We start from the raw sequence: 13,514 nt of genomic DNA on the forward strand, positions 1-13,514 counted from the left end.
TTACAAAAATATAAAGAAAGAAATAAAGAGCATGATCTTGATTTGAAAATCAAGATGACTAAATGAATGACAAATGCCTCATTTTATAGGTTAAAATTAAAAACTATTGATTTGTTAACTAATTATTGAGTGGGTGACCACATCTTGACTTAGTGACAATCCTTATCTTCTTGTCTGAACAAAACGTTATTGCGAATTGGAATAGACTTAATTCAAGAAAGTTCTAAGATATTATCTCAACTTTCCAATAAAAAACATTTGAGGTCATTTGGATTTCTAGAACTCGAGATATGGACTAAACAGTGTTTGGGTTGCAGGACAAAATTTTGACTTCTTCGTCGTTACTGAGATTTGGACTCCCAAATAGTAGAATTAAGTATGTATTCCTCATGAATGTTTTAGGCTTATATCTTAGCTTTCTAGCTATATAAACCAAATTGAAATTCAAAATCTACAACTCTAAATATGAACCAATGACTGAATAATATTCTAGTTTGAACTGAACCAACATCTCTTTTTAAATTTCACCCTCTATTTGTCTTCTCAATTTCAGTAGTTGAACTCATTAATCAATTCTTTGATTTATGTGATAGGCTTGCATTTAAGATGAATATTTACCATAAATGAAGGGTATCTTATAGTATCAAACTTGTTATTAGAAAACATGCTTTAGTGAAGGAGCTATTGATACTTCAAATGTAAAATGTTGATATAAAACCTTAATAAAAATATAATTTTAAGTATTAATCACAGTCCCCAACTAGCTTATTACTAGTCCCTAGTAATCAAAACGTTAACATAGAAAAACAATTTACAAGTTGCACAAAGTAAAGCATTCATCATTCAACTTCTATTAATCTATTCAGATTAACAAAGTCTCATTAAATTTATATATCTGCTTAATACCTCTTTACCAAAATATGAATAAACAGTTTAACCGGTTAACTTCCTTGAGTTATGATTATTATCTTCTTTTTTTTTTCTCTCTCTTTTTTTTTTAATATATATATCTTTAACCCATGTAATAAGTTTTCAGCTAATGACTCTCCGACCAATTGGTCTTAAGGCATTAAGTGTTGAGACACCCCTTCGAGCTTAATAACTCGGGTTATAAATATTGATACGTATAGTGTAATGTTTAATTCCCTTAAGTTTTTTCTTTTTAATCTATGTAATAAGCGTTGGGTTAATAACTTCCAAGTCAATTAACTTTAAGATATTAAGTGTTAAAACATCTCTTCGAGTTTAATTACTTAAGTTAGAGAAATTATCAAAAAAACCCTAAATAGTAAAAACCACCCTTTTTTTTTGCACTATAATTTATTCATTTGATACTAAAATTACATTTATCGGAACTTTTCTTTTTAATTATTGTTTTGCAACCAAATAGAAGGAAACAACTAGTAGATACATTAACCATTTCAGAATTGATGATCGATGATAGATGAAAAGATAATTGTGTCTAATGTAAAAATATAAATATATATTTGAGATAAAATTGATAATTCAAGATATTACAACTCCATTCATAAAAAAAAAAGAATAAAAAAAGAAGAAGAGGCTTTTTCCAAAAAAACATATATAAAGAAAAATTAAACCAAGTTTTTCCCGAAAAGATAAATAAAATTAACTATAAATCAAAGAAGAAAATAATTCGCTTCCCACACAACACAAAGACGATTTATTCAACGATAATCAAAGCTCATCAATCATACAATAATATGGAAACAAAAATCTTTATTTTTCATTTTGATCTTCCCCTCTCGTTATGCTAAATAAATTCGGAGAAGTTCTAGCATTGCCATTAGAGGCACCATCTCCTCCATTTCGAAGGCGAGGGACAACGACCGGTCCGCCTTTAGAGCATAGCTTATCATCAATGGACGACCTAACAATGCCTGCAATGAAATTATTTACTATCAAAGCACCTTCGAGCAGTAACAAAAAAAGAAAAGGAAAGGAAAGGAAATGAATCCATGGTCACCTTCCCATCCATTGCATCTTTTGCAGACACAGCTTCATCTTCTTTAGAAAAACTGACAAACCGATCTGCCCCTGTCTTTATCATACAATATCCTCACTAAACCACAACCATCCCAATGAATTAAAGATCACCGCCTATCAGATTAGATTGAACAAAAGGGATTGATTGAAATATTCAGTGAGAAAATTCATCGAACAAGTGGTTCACATAACAATTTCAGAGCCCAAGTCGGCACTAATCAAGGTAATAGTGTTTTGGGATTATTACCAGGTTTACCAAAGTAGTAGCTCCTTCAGTGAGACATCTCCGAAGGAAGAGAAAGCATCTTTTAATGACTTCTCGTCAATTGACCATGACAAACCTCGAAAACACACAAAAATCTACGTGCGCAAGGGGACAAATATCATCGTACATGTAGAGACAAGATAGTCTACAACAGTTGAAGCATGGGCGACAGGGAGAGAGAGAGACCTGCAAAAAATAGTTTATCAGTGACAGCGAGAGAGTTTGGGTTGTAAGCTTTCGTTAAAGCTTTTCTATTCATTTTTTGTTCGGTTTCTTTTATCATCAATCACCTGACCTCTCGTTCGTCATTCTTTCTGGGTTTATATACAATTTTTTGGGAGTACTTATAGATTGGTTCTAGTAGTTCATTAAAAACTAATCAATTAATCCCTATATTATCAAAAATAATTTAAATAATTCCTTGAACAACACTAACCGCAATCAGATTTGATTGTTTTTTTTTAGTTATCAATATTTCTGGTGCATAAACTTTTCAATGGTTTCTATTTTAATCCCTTTATTTTTATTCCTACTATTTAAGTGTGTGTGAATCTTTATTTTTCTAATAAAATATATATGTTAGGTTTATTTGTTTTATGTCATATTAGATAATTGTTATGCATTATGATCGGGTAGGATGAAGATTTTTTTGAACTCAAAAAATAAATGTAAAGGTCGTGGAACATGTTTTTATGATGTCATTAAACTCAGCTTAACACATCAACTTTCAAACTTTTTGATTGATGTTTTACCTAGATCAAAGTGTTTGGAAATTATCCAGCCTTTAAACCTCTCAATTCGAATTCAAAGATAACCCAAACGACTGTAAAAATATAATTTGACTTTTTAAAAAATCTTAAGGTGGCATTTAAAAAAAATATATTAAGATAACAATATATTAGATTAATCTAAGTCAACCCAGATTACCTAATCAAACTCACAACCCATGTCATGAGTTCACAAGTTGAATAACTTTGTATTTTTTGAGAAATTATTTTTTATTTAATTATATAATAAAAAATAAATGCTCAAAAAATTGAACATTAACGTAATACTAAGACATTTGTTTGAGATTGTAATAACATTATAGAAAACAAATCAAAATAAATCATGAAATCCGATTCTTAACATATTTCTTTTAAATCGAGAAATGAGAAAAAATATATATTTAAATATATGAAGTGATAATCAAAAGGAATTGTTAACACCAATTAAATATTAGATTGAAAAGTTAATCTTTGTAATAGATATAATGGAGAGATGCATGATATGAAACCAATATTAAGATATTTATTTGAGATCACAATAGCTTTATATAAAATAAATTAAAATAAATTATAAAATTCAATTCTATCTAAATTTTTTATTTAATTGAGAAATGAAAAAAATGATATTTATGATTTATAAAAAAATTTAAAAATATATGAAGTGATAATTCAAAAAGAATTGTTAACTCTAATTAAATATTAAATTGGAAAATTAATATTTATAGTAGAAATAAAATATAGATGAACATGCAAATGTTTTACTTTGATTGTCTTTTTTATTTTTTATTTTTCATTCATTTTATCTTAGTGACTAATTGTTGTTACTGATAACAAATAATTTTATTTTTATAAAAAATTTATTTAAATACAATGAATTCGCATAAAACATAAAAGAAAAGAATTCAAGACAAATCAAACTAATCCCCTTAAAAAAACTACAAAAGTGTAAAAAGATTAATTGTTATTAAAAAATAATAATTTAATAGAAACAAATTAATGAAAAAAACAAAAAAACAAAAATAAATCAGGCGTTAATATGCTAAACTCATGCGCCTAACCTTAATAAAAAAGCTATATGCCTTTTTTTTCTCTTAACCATCCATTTTATTTTTTTAAGCATGTAATTTGTTGCTTATTATTATGGCTTTTTTTTTTAAACTAGAGGTGATCTAAAAATCAGGGTCTTTGGACTATAAAAACCCAATTTTAAGTTATTTTTACTTTAAAGTATTTTGAAAATGCTATAAAAAACTTCTATAAACCGGTTGCCAATCCCAAAACACTCTAAATTTACTAAAAAAAATGAATTTAATAATAAATCTTAACAAAATCTAATATGTTTTTTAAGACATGTTTATAGAAAAGTCTATTAACATTAAACTTTTTTTATCTAATGTAACTTATTGACTCAAAAAACTATGAGTTTTGTAGTTGAAAAGTGGCTATTTGCAAACTTTTTATCTTCTTAATTTTTTTCAAATGATTTTCTATTAATTCTCTTTGTCAAAAATGAAATTTTAAAAAAATTAAAAAAATTAATAGGACTAAAAGGTAAGAAAAAATATAAATGGATTAATTTTTTTTCTTTCAAATTTGAGATTGGCCATGAAAATTTTCTATGTTTCACACTTTGATTTTTTTTCATTGATTTTTTCTTTAACAAATTTTAATAAAATGATTATTAATTTCAGCATAAAATTGTAATTTTCTTAAAAACAAGTTTGTTAACCTAAATTATAAGTCATTTTTATATTTACTCTTCTTGTTTTTAAAAATTATAATTTCATCCTAAAATTTTAATGTGCACGTGATAATTTACATTCGAAATTATTCTATAATTTAATATATTTTATATTGAAACTATAATTTTTTAAAATAAAAAGGATAAGTGTAAAACCAATTAAACTATAGGATAATTATAATAAATTTTTCTTTAACTTATCTCAATTAATAATAATTTTATTAAATTTAGACTATTATGTCAACCAAGTAACTAACGTATCAAAACTCTAAATTAAATTTAATAAACTTGGTGGGTCAACTCATAACATGATTAATCAATTTAAAATAAAAATAAAACTAATTTTATTTTTTTAAAATATATTTTATAGAATGATATTATTTTATTTTTTAATAAAAAAACTCTTGCAACAACATAAAAGCTTCAACCATGCAATTAATACCATCACCTTAGTAATGGGCTAGCTTGGAGATTTAATAAGTAAGGGTAATAGGAAAATCTAAAATCAAATATTTGTGAGATGGGCCTACATCATTGCCTGCATTTATGCTGGGCTTGGGAAATTATAGCCTAGGAGCTACCACAAGAAAATGAGCGTCCTTCGGTGGCTCTCGCAGCCATTTTACAAGAGAACGAGCAGCCTCTGCTGCGGGACGGAGTCACAAGTCAGTTTTTTCTCTGAGTAGACGAGCTTAGTAATTCAGGTACCTTGCTATTTGATTAATTAGATATATCTTAGTCATTTTCATTAGATTTGCGTCCAATTAAACTTGCAAAGGAAAGTTTGAAAAGTGGGATTGGTGAATTTTAAACAAACAAAAGCAGGGTTCTTTTGTCTTAGTTGGTTCAAAGTATGCACGCTATCTGTTCGATGCAATGCCACAGTGTGTGTATGTGTGTTAGAGTGTGTGTGTGTGTGTGTCACTTCTTTGGTTAAGCTGTACTCTGTTAATTTTTGTACCTTGGTTTGAGCTTTGCTATGTCTTCGTGGTCTGTCTTTGTATAGTATTTCTTCTACTCTCTGTTTGTCCCTGTTTCGTTATCTTGGTATTAACTTTGTAACTAGTTTGGGCCCATGTGATTCTTTTTCTGCTAATACAATCCATTCATAAATTTTGCACGCCAACTTTTCGATGAATCGTTGGATTCTTTCTGTCTATCTTGAATAGAGCATACTTTGTTTATCTGAATCAGATATTGAGCGAGGGGCGAACAAATGTTGGGAAGTTACTATAAGCTGACAATTTGTTTATTGGCTGGAAATTTTATCAGATTTTGGGGTTTTGCACTGATTTTTCATAATGGAATTGAGTAACAGTTGGGACATCCTTAAATATCTAGATTTGTAAATAGTCTTACTGATTCAATGTCTTGATATTTACTGATAAAGTAGGACAGGATGTGGGTATATTTGTGATCTCTAGAGATTTTATTAGAGAATAGGTTTCTTCGGCCTTCATTACTCAATAAGAGTCAGTTGACATTGATGTGCCTTTTTTGGTGCTTTTCATATAATATAACAGACAAGGTATTGTTTTCCTTTGTGGTTTGAATGCGTTTTCTGTATTTTCATTCCTTTACTTGGAGTCTTCTCTTTTTTAAGTATCTGTCACTGTAGGATTTCATTTTATGTGCAAAGCACCATTGCTAAGATGTTTTTTGGACAATTCAGGGATATCCTTAAATATCTAGATTTGTAAATAGTCTTACTGATTCAATGTCTTGATATTTACTGATAAAGTAGGACAGGATGTGGGTATATTTGTGATCTCTAGAGATTTTATTAGAGAATAGGTTTCTTCAGCCTTCATTACTCAATAACAGTCAGTTGACATTGATGTGCCTTTTTTTGTGCTTTTCATATAATATAACAGACGAGTTATTGTTTTCCTTTGTGGTTTGAATGCGTTTTCTGTATTTTCATTCCGACTTTCTCTTCTTTAAGTATCTGTCACTGTAGAATTTCATTTTATGTGCAAAGCACCATTCCTTTCGTTTTTTGGACAATTCAGGTGCAAAAGAGAAAACATGAATGCATTCAAAGCCTTCAAAGCCCAAGTTCCAATTGCATGGAGTCCGCACCTGTATATAACTTTGGTGAGGGGCATTCCAGGAACTAGGAGACTTCACAGGCGTACCTTAGAGGCATTGCGTCTTCGTAAGTGCAATCGGACCGTCATGCGATGGAATACTCCTACAGTCAGGGGAATGCTCCAGCAGGTTTTATATAAACTCAGATTAAGTCTGCATTTGTGATTTATCAGAAATATAAGGACTTAAATTGTAAATCATCATTGCTTGGACTCTTAGGTCATTATTTTGAATGTAATTCCTTTTCCCTTCAGGTGAAGAGGTTAGTTGTGATTGAGACAGAAGAGATGTACAAGGCCCGCAAACAAAATGATGTAAACCACCGAGCTGTACGCCCTCCATTGGTCATAAACCACTTACCTGCCTCTGCAAGCAGTTCTTAGAGTGAGCTTTTGCTCTATGTAATTCTTCGGAGGTCAGCTTTCTGTTTCTTAAATGGGCATCTGTTTGTCAAGATAACTGTTTTTTCTTTTAGTGCCGTATTTATAGAAGGATGGTTGATCCAGTTAACTGGAATTGCACTTTTCCCTAGTCGACATGCTGGAGTCAGTGGATTATATATCTCTTTTCTCGGGTATTGACATAAATATCAGAATTCTAAATTAGCAACATCATTTGCTTCTAAAAGCTTTGTAGTTTAACTGGTGCTTGTGTAATAAATACTTGGTTCTAAAATAAGAACCTGAAAATTGTGCATTACCATACACAGAATAGGCACACAACATGGCGTCTTAAGTAGCTCAACTTTCAGTACGTCTGAAAATTGAGTATAAACTTTCAGTACGTCTGAAAATCTTAGAACATTAGGAAGGCCTTGAAGAGCTGTAGACTAGGGTCCTTCCTATTTATTGATGTTCTTTGCCTTGAGCATGTTTATGGCAGTTAAATCATTCCTTCCTCCTTCACCATCTTTAAAGCAGTCAAATCATCTGCAGTTCTAAACCCTTTCTCACTAGGGTGCTTCCTATTTATTGATGTCCTTTTCCTTGAGCATGTTCATGACAGTTAAATCATTACCTCCTCCTTCACCATCTCTAAAGCAGTCAAATCACCTGCAGGTTTAAACCCTTTCTCGTTACAGTTTTTGGGCTTGATATAGTGCTGGACTTTGTACTGATGTCCCCTTGCAAATGCTAGGAAAACGAAGAAGTTCAACCCTCCTAGCACTGCTAGTAACCAATAGAAGTTATTCAACCTCCCCTTGTTCAAGTTGTTCCTCAGCCAGATTTTCTTGGTAGCTTTGTCAACTAAAGACACCAGCAAACTGCTAACAAAGAAACCCATTGAGATGGTGCTGAGGAAAAGCCCAGTGCTCATTGATTTCATCCTTGCTGGCGCCTCTCTGATGAAAAACTCAAGCTGTCCAACATAGACGAAAGCCTCCCCGGCACCCACTAGGAAGTATTGAGGGACTAGCCAGAAGGCGCTTATCTTTATAGATTGTTGAATAGCAGTTTCCCTTCTTTCTTTTTCAATGCTAGCAGCAGCCACCATGGCTAGTATTGAAAGAAAGAGTCCAGCTCCAATCCTTTGGAGGCTTGTCAGCCCCTGTGCATTGTGGGTAAGCTTTCGAGCCAGGGGAACGAAGAGTCTTTCATTTAGGGATGTAAAGAGGAGAATGGTGATGAAGAGAAAGGTGGAGTATGAACCTGAAGGAATAACCAAAGAGCCAACTTTTCGATCCATGAAGGTTGCTTGCTCAATAGTGAAAGTAATCATTTGAGAGTAAACTGTCCAAAAGAGGATACATGTAGACCAAATTGGGATGAGCTTTAGCACCATCTTCACCTCCTCAACTTCCATAACAGTTGATACTATCCAAGGGTCATTTTTTCCCGCACCGATGGAGGTGGGATCATCTATGATCGCAGCCTTGTCAAGACACCTGACGAGTAACACATGAGAAGAAATGGAATCTGGTAAATTTCTGCGAGAATACTTGTACGAGTGGTGACAGTAATAATAGATGGATATAAGAAAGGACATTTTCCTTAAAACGACATGAGAATAATCCAGTAAATCGTTGTTTCTGAAGTAATTGTTCAACTTACTTGAGTTTCTCTGAGTAGGGAACTGTGGCACTATCATACTCATTCAGAAGGCTGGGATGTGAAGGATAAGGATGTTTCCTTTTCTTCCATGCCAGTAACGATACCCTCCATATGATAGTTAATGGGCTACCTTGAGGCTTCTTGAAACGGTACCGTGGAGTACCACAGATCAACAGTGCTACTGCGATCACCATTGTCCCTGCTGAAATTCCATACCCCCACCCTCTTCCGACGTTATCTTGTACATATACCAGCACTATAACTGCAAACAATGACCCCATGCTAATGCAAAAATAAAACCGATTGAAGAAGAAAATCATTGTCTTCTCCTCCTTGGGATCTGTTTGATCGAACTGATCAGATCCAAAACCCGAGACATTGGACTTAATTCCACCACCACCAAGGGCTACTGTATAAAGCGCTGCATATAGGAGAACCAGTTGATTTCCTTTCACCTCGATGCACTGATGATTCTGTTTCCTGTAGTCATCGCATGGCGGGGGTCTCATGCTAGGAATGGTTGTGGCTACTGTTAGTAGACTGACCCCCTGATGCATATGGAAAGGAATCAGCAGCAAGGCTTGAAAAAAGAAATAATTGTGCGCAGCTTTTGGCAAGCCTAGAGTACAGATTTTAGGTCTACTTAGAACCTTCATCAATGTTTGGCCTCGTGATTACCTAACATGCTACTGGTTTTTCTCAGCTGGGACTTGGAAGGGTGTCTCAGAATGATGCAAGAGCAGGTTTGCAGCCCTCACGTTGATACTAAAGCATGATTAATTATCAGAGATAACGTGGCATTTTATCTTCTTTAAGTTAGTGACACGTTGGCATGCAATATATTACCTCGAAACTTACCAAAGCAGTTACTATTGCGAAGATCGCAACTGTCAAGTACCGACCGAGCTTAGCATCTGCCAAGAAACCCCCAAAGAGGCCAAGAAGGTTGAGAGTACCCATGAAGTTGGTGACCATGTTTGCAGATTTTGCCGATGAAATATGCAATACTCCGACGAGGTATGTCACTAAGTTCATTGATATGCCCATGACACATATTCTCTCCGAAAGCTCGGTTACTGCAAAACAAATTGGAGTAGAGATTAGCCAGGTGCTTCAGCACATATACTTAGATGTATAAGACATTGACTCTTGTTAGTGAGAAGCACCCAGAATGAGCCCCGCAGCAAGCCATCCTCCAGTTCTGGACTTGTCCACAGGAATTCCTCGAAAGTCTACTGCAGGATCATTATGTGCGCCATCTTCCCCGCCCAGGCCTGCTGCTAAAACCTGTTACAGTTGAGGTGATAAGAGAAATAAGCCAAATAACTATGAAATATCCGGTATCACTGTAGTGAAGATGTTCACGCAAGCATGTACCATTTTTGAAGGGAGAGAGACAGAGAGCAAGTATCGGTGCTATGTAGACCTTCACTTTACAAACGAAGAACAGAATGGGAGTGCATGAGGAAATAACTACTTGGTTCTGTAGTACTCAAGAGAATTGGTGAATGAGTTCGTGATCTGGAGGGAATATAAATATGGAAGGCGCTGGACATCGGAAGAAGGCAACTGTTGCAATTTTTTTCTACCGGTGAAGAGTGGCTTGTTATTTTTTTATACTTTTCAAATAACTACTTGACCCAATAATTTAAACAATTAGGTGGGTGGGGTGAAAGTTACACACTTATATTATTTTATATTTAATTTTTATTAAATAAATAAAAATAATAAAATTTAAACTTTTAACTGTTTGATTATTAAGATTCTAATACTATATCAAAAAAACCATATCAATTATGTAAGTTAAGCTATTAAATGAAATATTAATATATAATTTATATTAATTTTTAATAATATTACAGAAAAATATGTGAGCAACTTGGACGTATTCATCTAGTGGTTTACGTTCCTGCAGCCACAACCTCACCATCTCTGGCTGGAAAGTGGCCATCCCAGCGTTCCAATCTTGTTTCTTCTTTATCGTACTATCGTTATGGGAATTGAAAGATCATGTAAAACGTAAGACATTGGGACAAATACTAGGGTCATGTGGGGCTGATCAGAAAGCCTTGGTCAATTGGACAGGTAAACAGCATATTGATCGAACCATATGCGAAAATTTTCTTTCTGTCGGGTCATGTCCTATGTAGGAAACCCTACCCTAAACCTTAAGAATCTCAACTGCTATTGTTACGTAAAAAGAATGCCTGGCGTGCTCCCACCATTATTTCAGCCATGATTGCAAAGGAATTAACTGCGTGAGGCTATAGGCTTTAGCAAGCAAAAAATAATGCAAAAGCTATGACGAAAATCTCAATCCTGCGTTCGCTACAAGCCCACGAGTGTGATATCCCCACCCCATTGGATCCAAATTGAACAAAGATAAGGGACTGAATTAGACAAGAAAACTTTTATGTGTAGTTTCTCGATGCAACGGAGGAGAATTGGTAAGAGATTCAGTTCAAAAAGCTCAAGTCAATTCACTGATTAAACCGGCTGATATTCATTTTAAGGAAAAGCAGATAATACCAGTTCTTTTTTTATTTTTGGATGAAATTAAGAGATAATAACACCCGGTTGTGCCATCAATCAAGCTCAAAGCAACTCTTTGTGGAGTGGAAAAGTTCCTTTGTGAGACTTATTGAGGATGGTAGGGCTTCACTCTCTGATTTTGTGTCTTGGTAAGATTCATTCCATGGTTAAGAAGTTCTTGATTAAAATTATAAATGTGATTTTTTAAAATATTAAAAAAATATCTTACTTTTTATATTTTATATTTTATGTATATTTGATAAGTGATATTTTAAACGATTTTTATTTTGTATTTCAAGTTTTTTTTTTTAAACGATCAAGTGGGAATAATTTTTATTTTATAAAATATAATTAATAAATATATGTTTAATTTCTTACATCACTATCCAAATTGCTCGTCCTAGCTGATTTTGCCTAAATAATTTCTTTAAAAAAACAAAGTTATTCCAAGTGATCGACAACAGGTCGGCCGAATTTGCTGATTTTTCCTCGAGCTTGGAGTTTGGAGAAACGTCTGGTCATAATCTTTTCGCCCCCCCAAGAGATCATGAACAGGAAGTCTTGTTTTAAAGCAATCATTAATTAAGATATCATAAAACATCAATTTTTGTTTTCGTTGTCATTTTTTTTTGAAAAATAAATTTGTTTTGATTTTTTTAACTCCCAATCAAGTTTTTTATAAAAATATTATGAGTGATTTAAAGCTAAAAACATCATGATAAATTCATGAAGATAACTCAGTCAATGGAAAATCTTCTCCTTCACGTGAGAAAGAGAATTAAGTAAAACTCTTTCTTACCGTATACCTGATTATTTTTAATCAAAGAGAGCCAACTACAAACCATCCTTTACAATCGAAGCGCCTGTTAAAACACGGTCACCATCACAAAATCTCTTCTATTATGCCATCCGGGATCATGTCTGTTCAGTTCATGATTCCCGTCAATTCCCAAGAATCTTTCTTCATCTCTTCAAAGAAAGTAGTAGGTAGCATGGAGAAGCCGTGAGGATTGGAATCCATTAACCCACTTAAAGGATGGGATGCATGGAAAGAAAGCAAAAACCCTCCTGATTTCTGATCATTATTCCTGCACACTACATCATTAAGCAGTTTTATCGATGGATTAATTTCGTTGGTGAGATGAACTAAACCTGTTGGTAAAATTTTTATTGATGGTGTCATCGACAAATCCGTCTGTTGGAGCGTTATTGTTGGTAATTTCTCTTTCCATTGCTCATTCTATCGGCAATTAAAAAAAAACCATTGACGGAACACCGACGGTATTACAGACGGCTCACCGCACCAAAAAACATTTGCGCGAGAAATGTACCGATGAAATTATTCTGTCTGTATTTTAAATGGTAATTACCAATGAACTAGCCGTCAGTGAATATGGCATGGGCGAACTTTGACAAATACCAATGGAATAAATCTATTGGTAATAGTCGGGGTCAATATTGATGGAATTTATCTATCGGTGATTGTGGCACGGCTCGTAAATTTTTTCCAACTCTCGGTAAAATACCGACGACCATGTTGCCTCGGTAATATCGTTGGTATTTATTTCAATTATTTTTAAAAAATTATTTATTAACAGTAAAAAAACTTAATAACCAAATAAATTTGTATTAAACATTAAAAATATAAAATAATATTAAATAATATTCATCAAAATATTCATTACAAATTAAATATTTTTTTTAAAATTAAACTAATCATAATAGTGGTGGAGCTCGAGGAGGAGGAGGAGGAGGCTGAAGTTGTTTGTAAGCCGCTTTTTGTTGTTCATACTCCCGTACGATAAAAAAGGAGCAGTGTACGTATCATTACCCATATTTGATCTAATCTCCATGACCATTTGATAGAGCTGAGCATAATCCGTCGAAAGGCGTTCATATTGTTGTTTCAAGGTTAAGAACTCTTCTAACTGGGTGCTCGATACTGATGGAGAGCTCCCAACGGTTGAGACACTATGGGCTGACTGCAAGTTTTCGGTCGTAGCGTGGGAGAGCCCGTAAACCTGATTTTTATCGGGTCCACCAGAGGATCCAGTCTCCATTCA

The 13,514-nt window shown here is 33.2% G+C and overlaps 2 protein-coding genes across 4 annotated transcripts; one reads left to right on the top strand and one right to left on the bottom strand.

Annotated features, from left to right (window-relative positions):
- Positions 1–5,336: 5,336 nt before the first annotated feature.
- On the top strand, positions 5,337–7,477 carry LOC105112040 (ribosomal protein L30 family protein). 2 transcript variants are annotated; one of them, XM_011007600.1, is made up of 3 exons: positions 5,337–5,442; positions 6,790–6,997; positions 7,123–7,477. In XM_011007600.1, the coding sequence occupies exons 2-3, from the start codon at positions 6,806–6,808 to the stop codon at positions 7,249–7,251; spliced, it is 321 nt and encodes a 106-aa protein (XP_011005902.1). In that variant the 5' UTR covers positions 5,337–5,442; positions 6,790–6,805; the 3' UTR covers positions 7,252–7,477. The 2 variants fall into 2 exon arrangements, with proteins under 2 accessions (XP_011005902.1, XP_011005901.1); XM_011007599.1 differs by having other exon boundaries at positions 5,372–5,481.
- Positions 7,478–7,501: 24 nt separating this feature from the next.
- LOC105112041 (protein NRT1/ PTR FAMILY 6.4-like) lies at positions 7,502–10,544 on the bottom strand. Of its 2 annotated transcripts, none has more exons than XM_011007601.1 (5): positions 10,297–10,544; positions 10,086–10,206; positions 9,766–9,995; positions 8,920–9,467; positions 7,502–8,753 (listed from the first exon to the last, which is right to left on the bottom strand). In XM_011007601.1, exons 1-5 carry the CDS (start codon positions 10,297–10,299, stop codon positions 7,874–7,876), a joined length of 1,782 nt encoding a protein of 593 aa, XP_011005903.1. In that variant the 5' UTR covers positions 10,300–10,544; the 3' UTR covers positions 7,502–7,873. The 2 variants fall into 2 exon arrangements, with proteins under 2 accessions (XP_011005903.1, XP_011005904.1); XM_011007602.1 differs by having other exon boundaries at positions 9,778–9,995; positions 10,297–10,543.
- Positions 10,545–13,514: the final 2,970 nt, after the last annotated feature.

This window comes from Populus euphratica, unplaced genomic scaffold (genome assembly GCF_000495115.2).
Source record: "Populus euphratica unplaced genomic scaffold, PopEup_1.0 scaffold343.1, whole genome shotgun sequence".
NCBI lineage: Eukaryota > Viridiplantae > Streptophyta > Magnoliopsida > Malpighiales > Salicaceae > Populus > Populus euphratica.

Coding starts and splice junctions, on each gene's coding strand:
- LOC105112040 (XM_011007600.1), top strand. CDS start 6,806: ATGAATGCATTCAAAGCCTTCAAAGCCCAAGTTCCAATTGCATGGAGT. Junction 6,998..7,122: donor TCAGGGGAATGCTCCAGCAG/GTTTTATATAAA, acceptor TTTTCCCTTCAG/GTGAAGAGGTTAGTTGTGAT.
- LOC105112041 (XM_011007601.1), bottom strand. Junction 9,996..10,085: donor TGCTGCGGGGCTCATTCTGG/GTGCTTCTCACT, acceptor TTTGTTTTGCAG/TAACCGAGCTTTCGGAGAGA. Junction 9,468..9,765: donor CTGCTTTGGTAAGTTTCGAG/GTAATATATTGC, acceptor CATATGCATCAG/GGGGTCAGTCTACTAACAGT.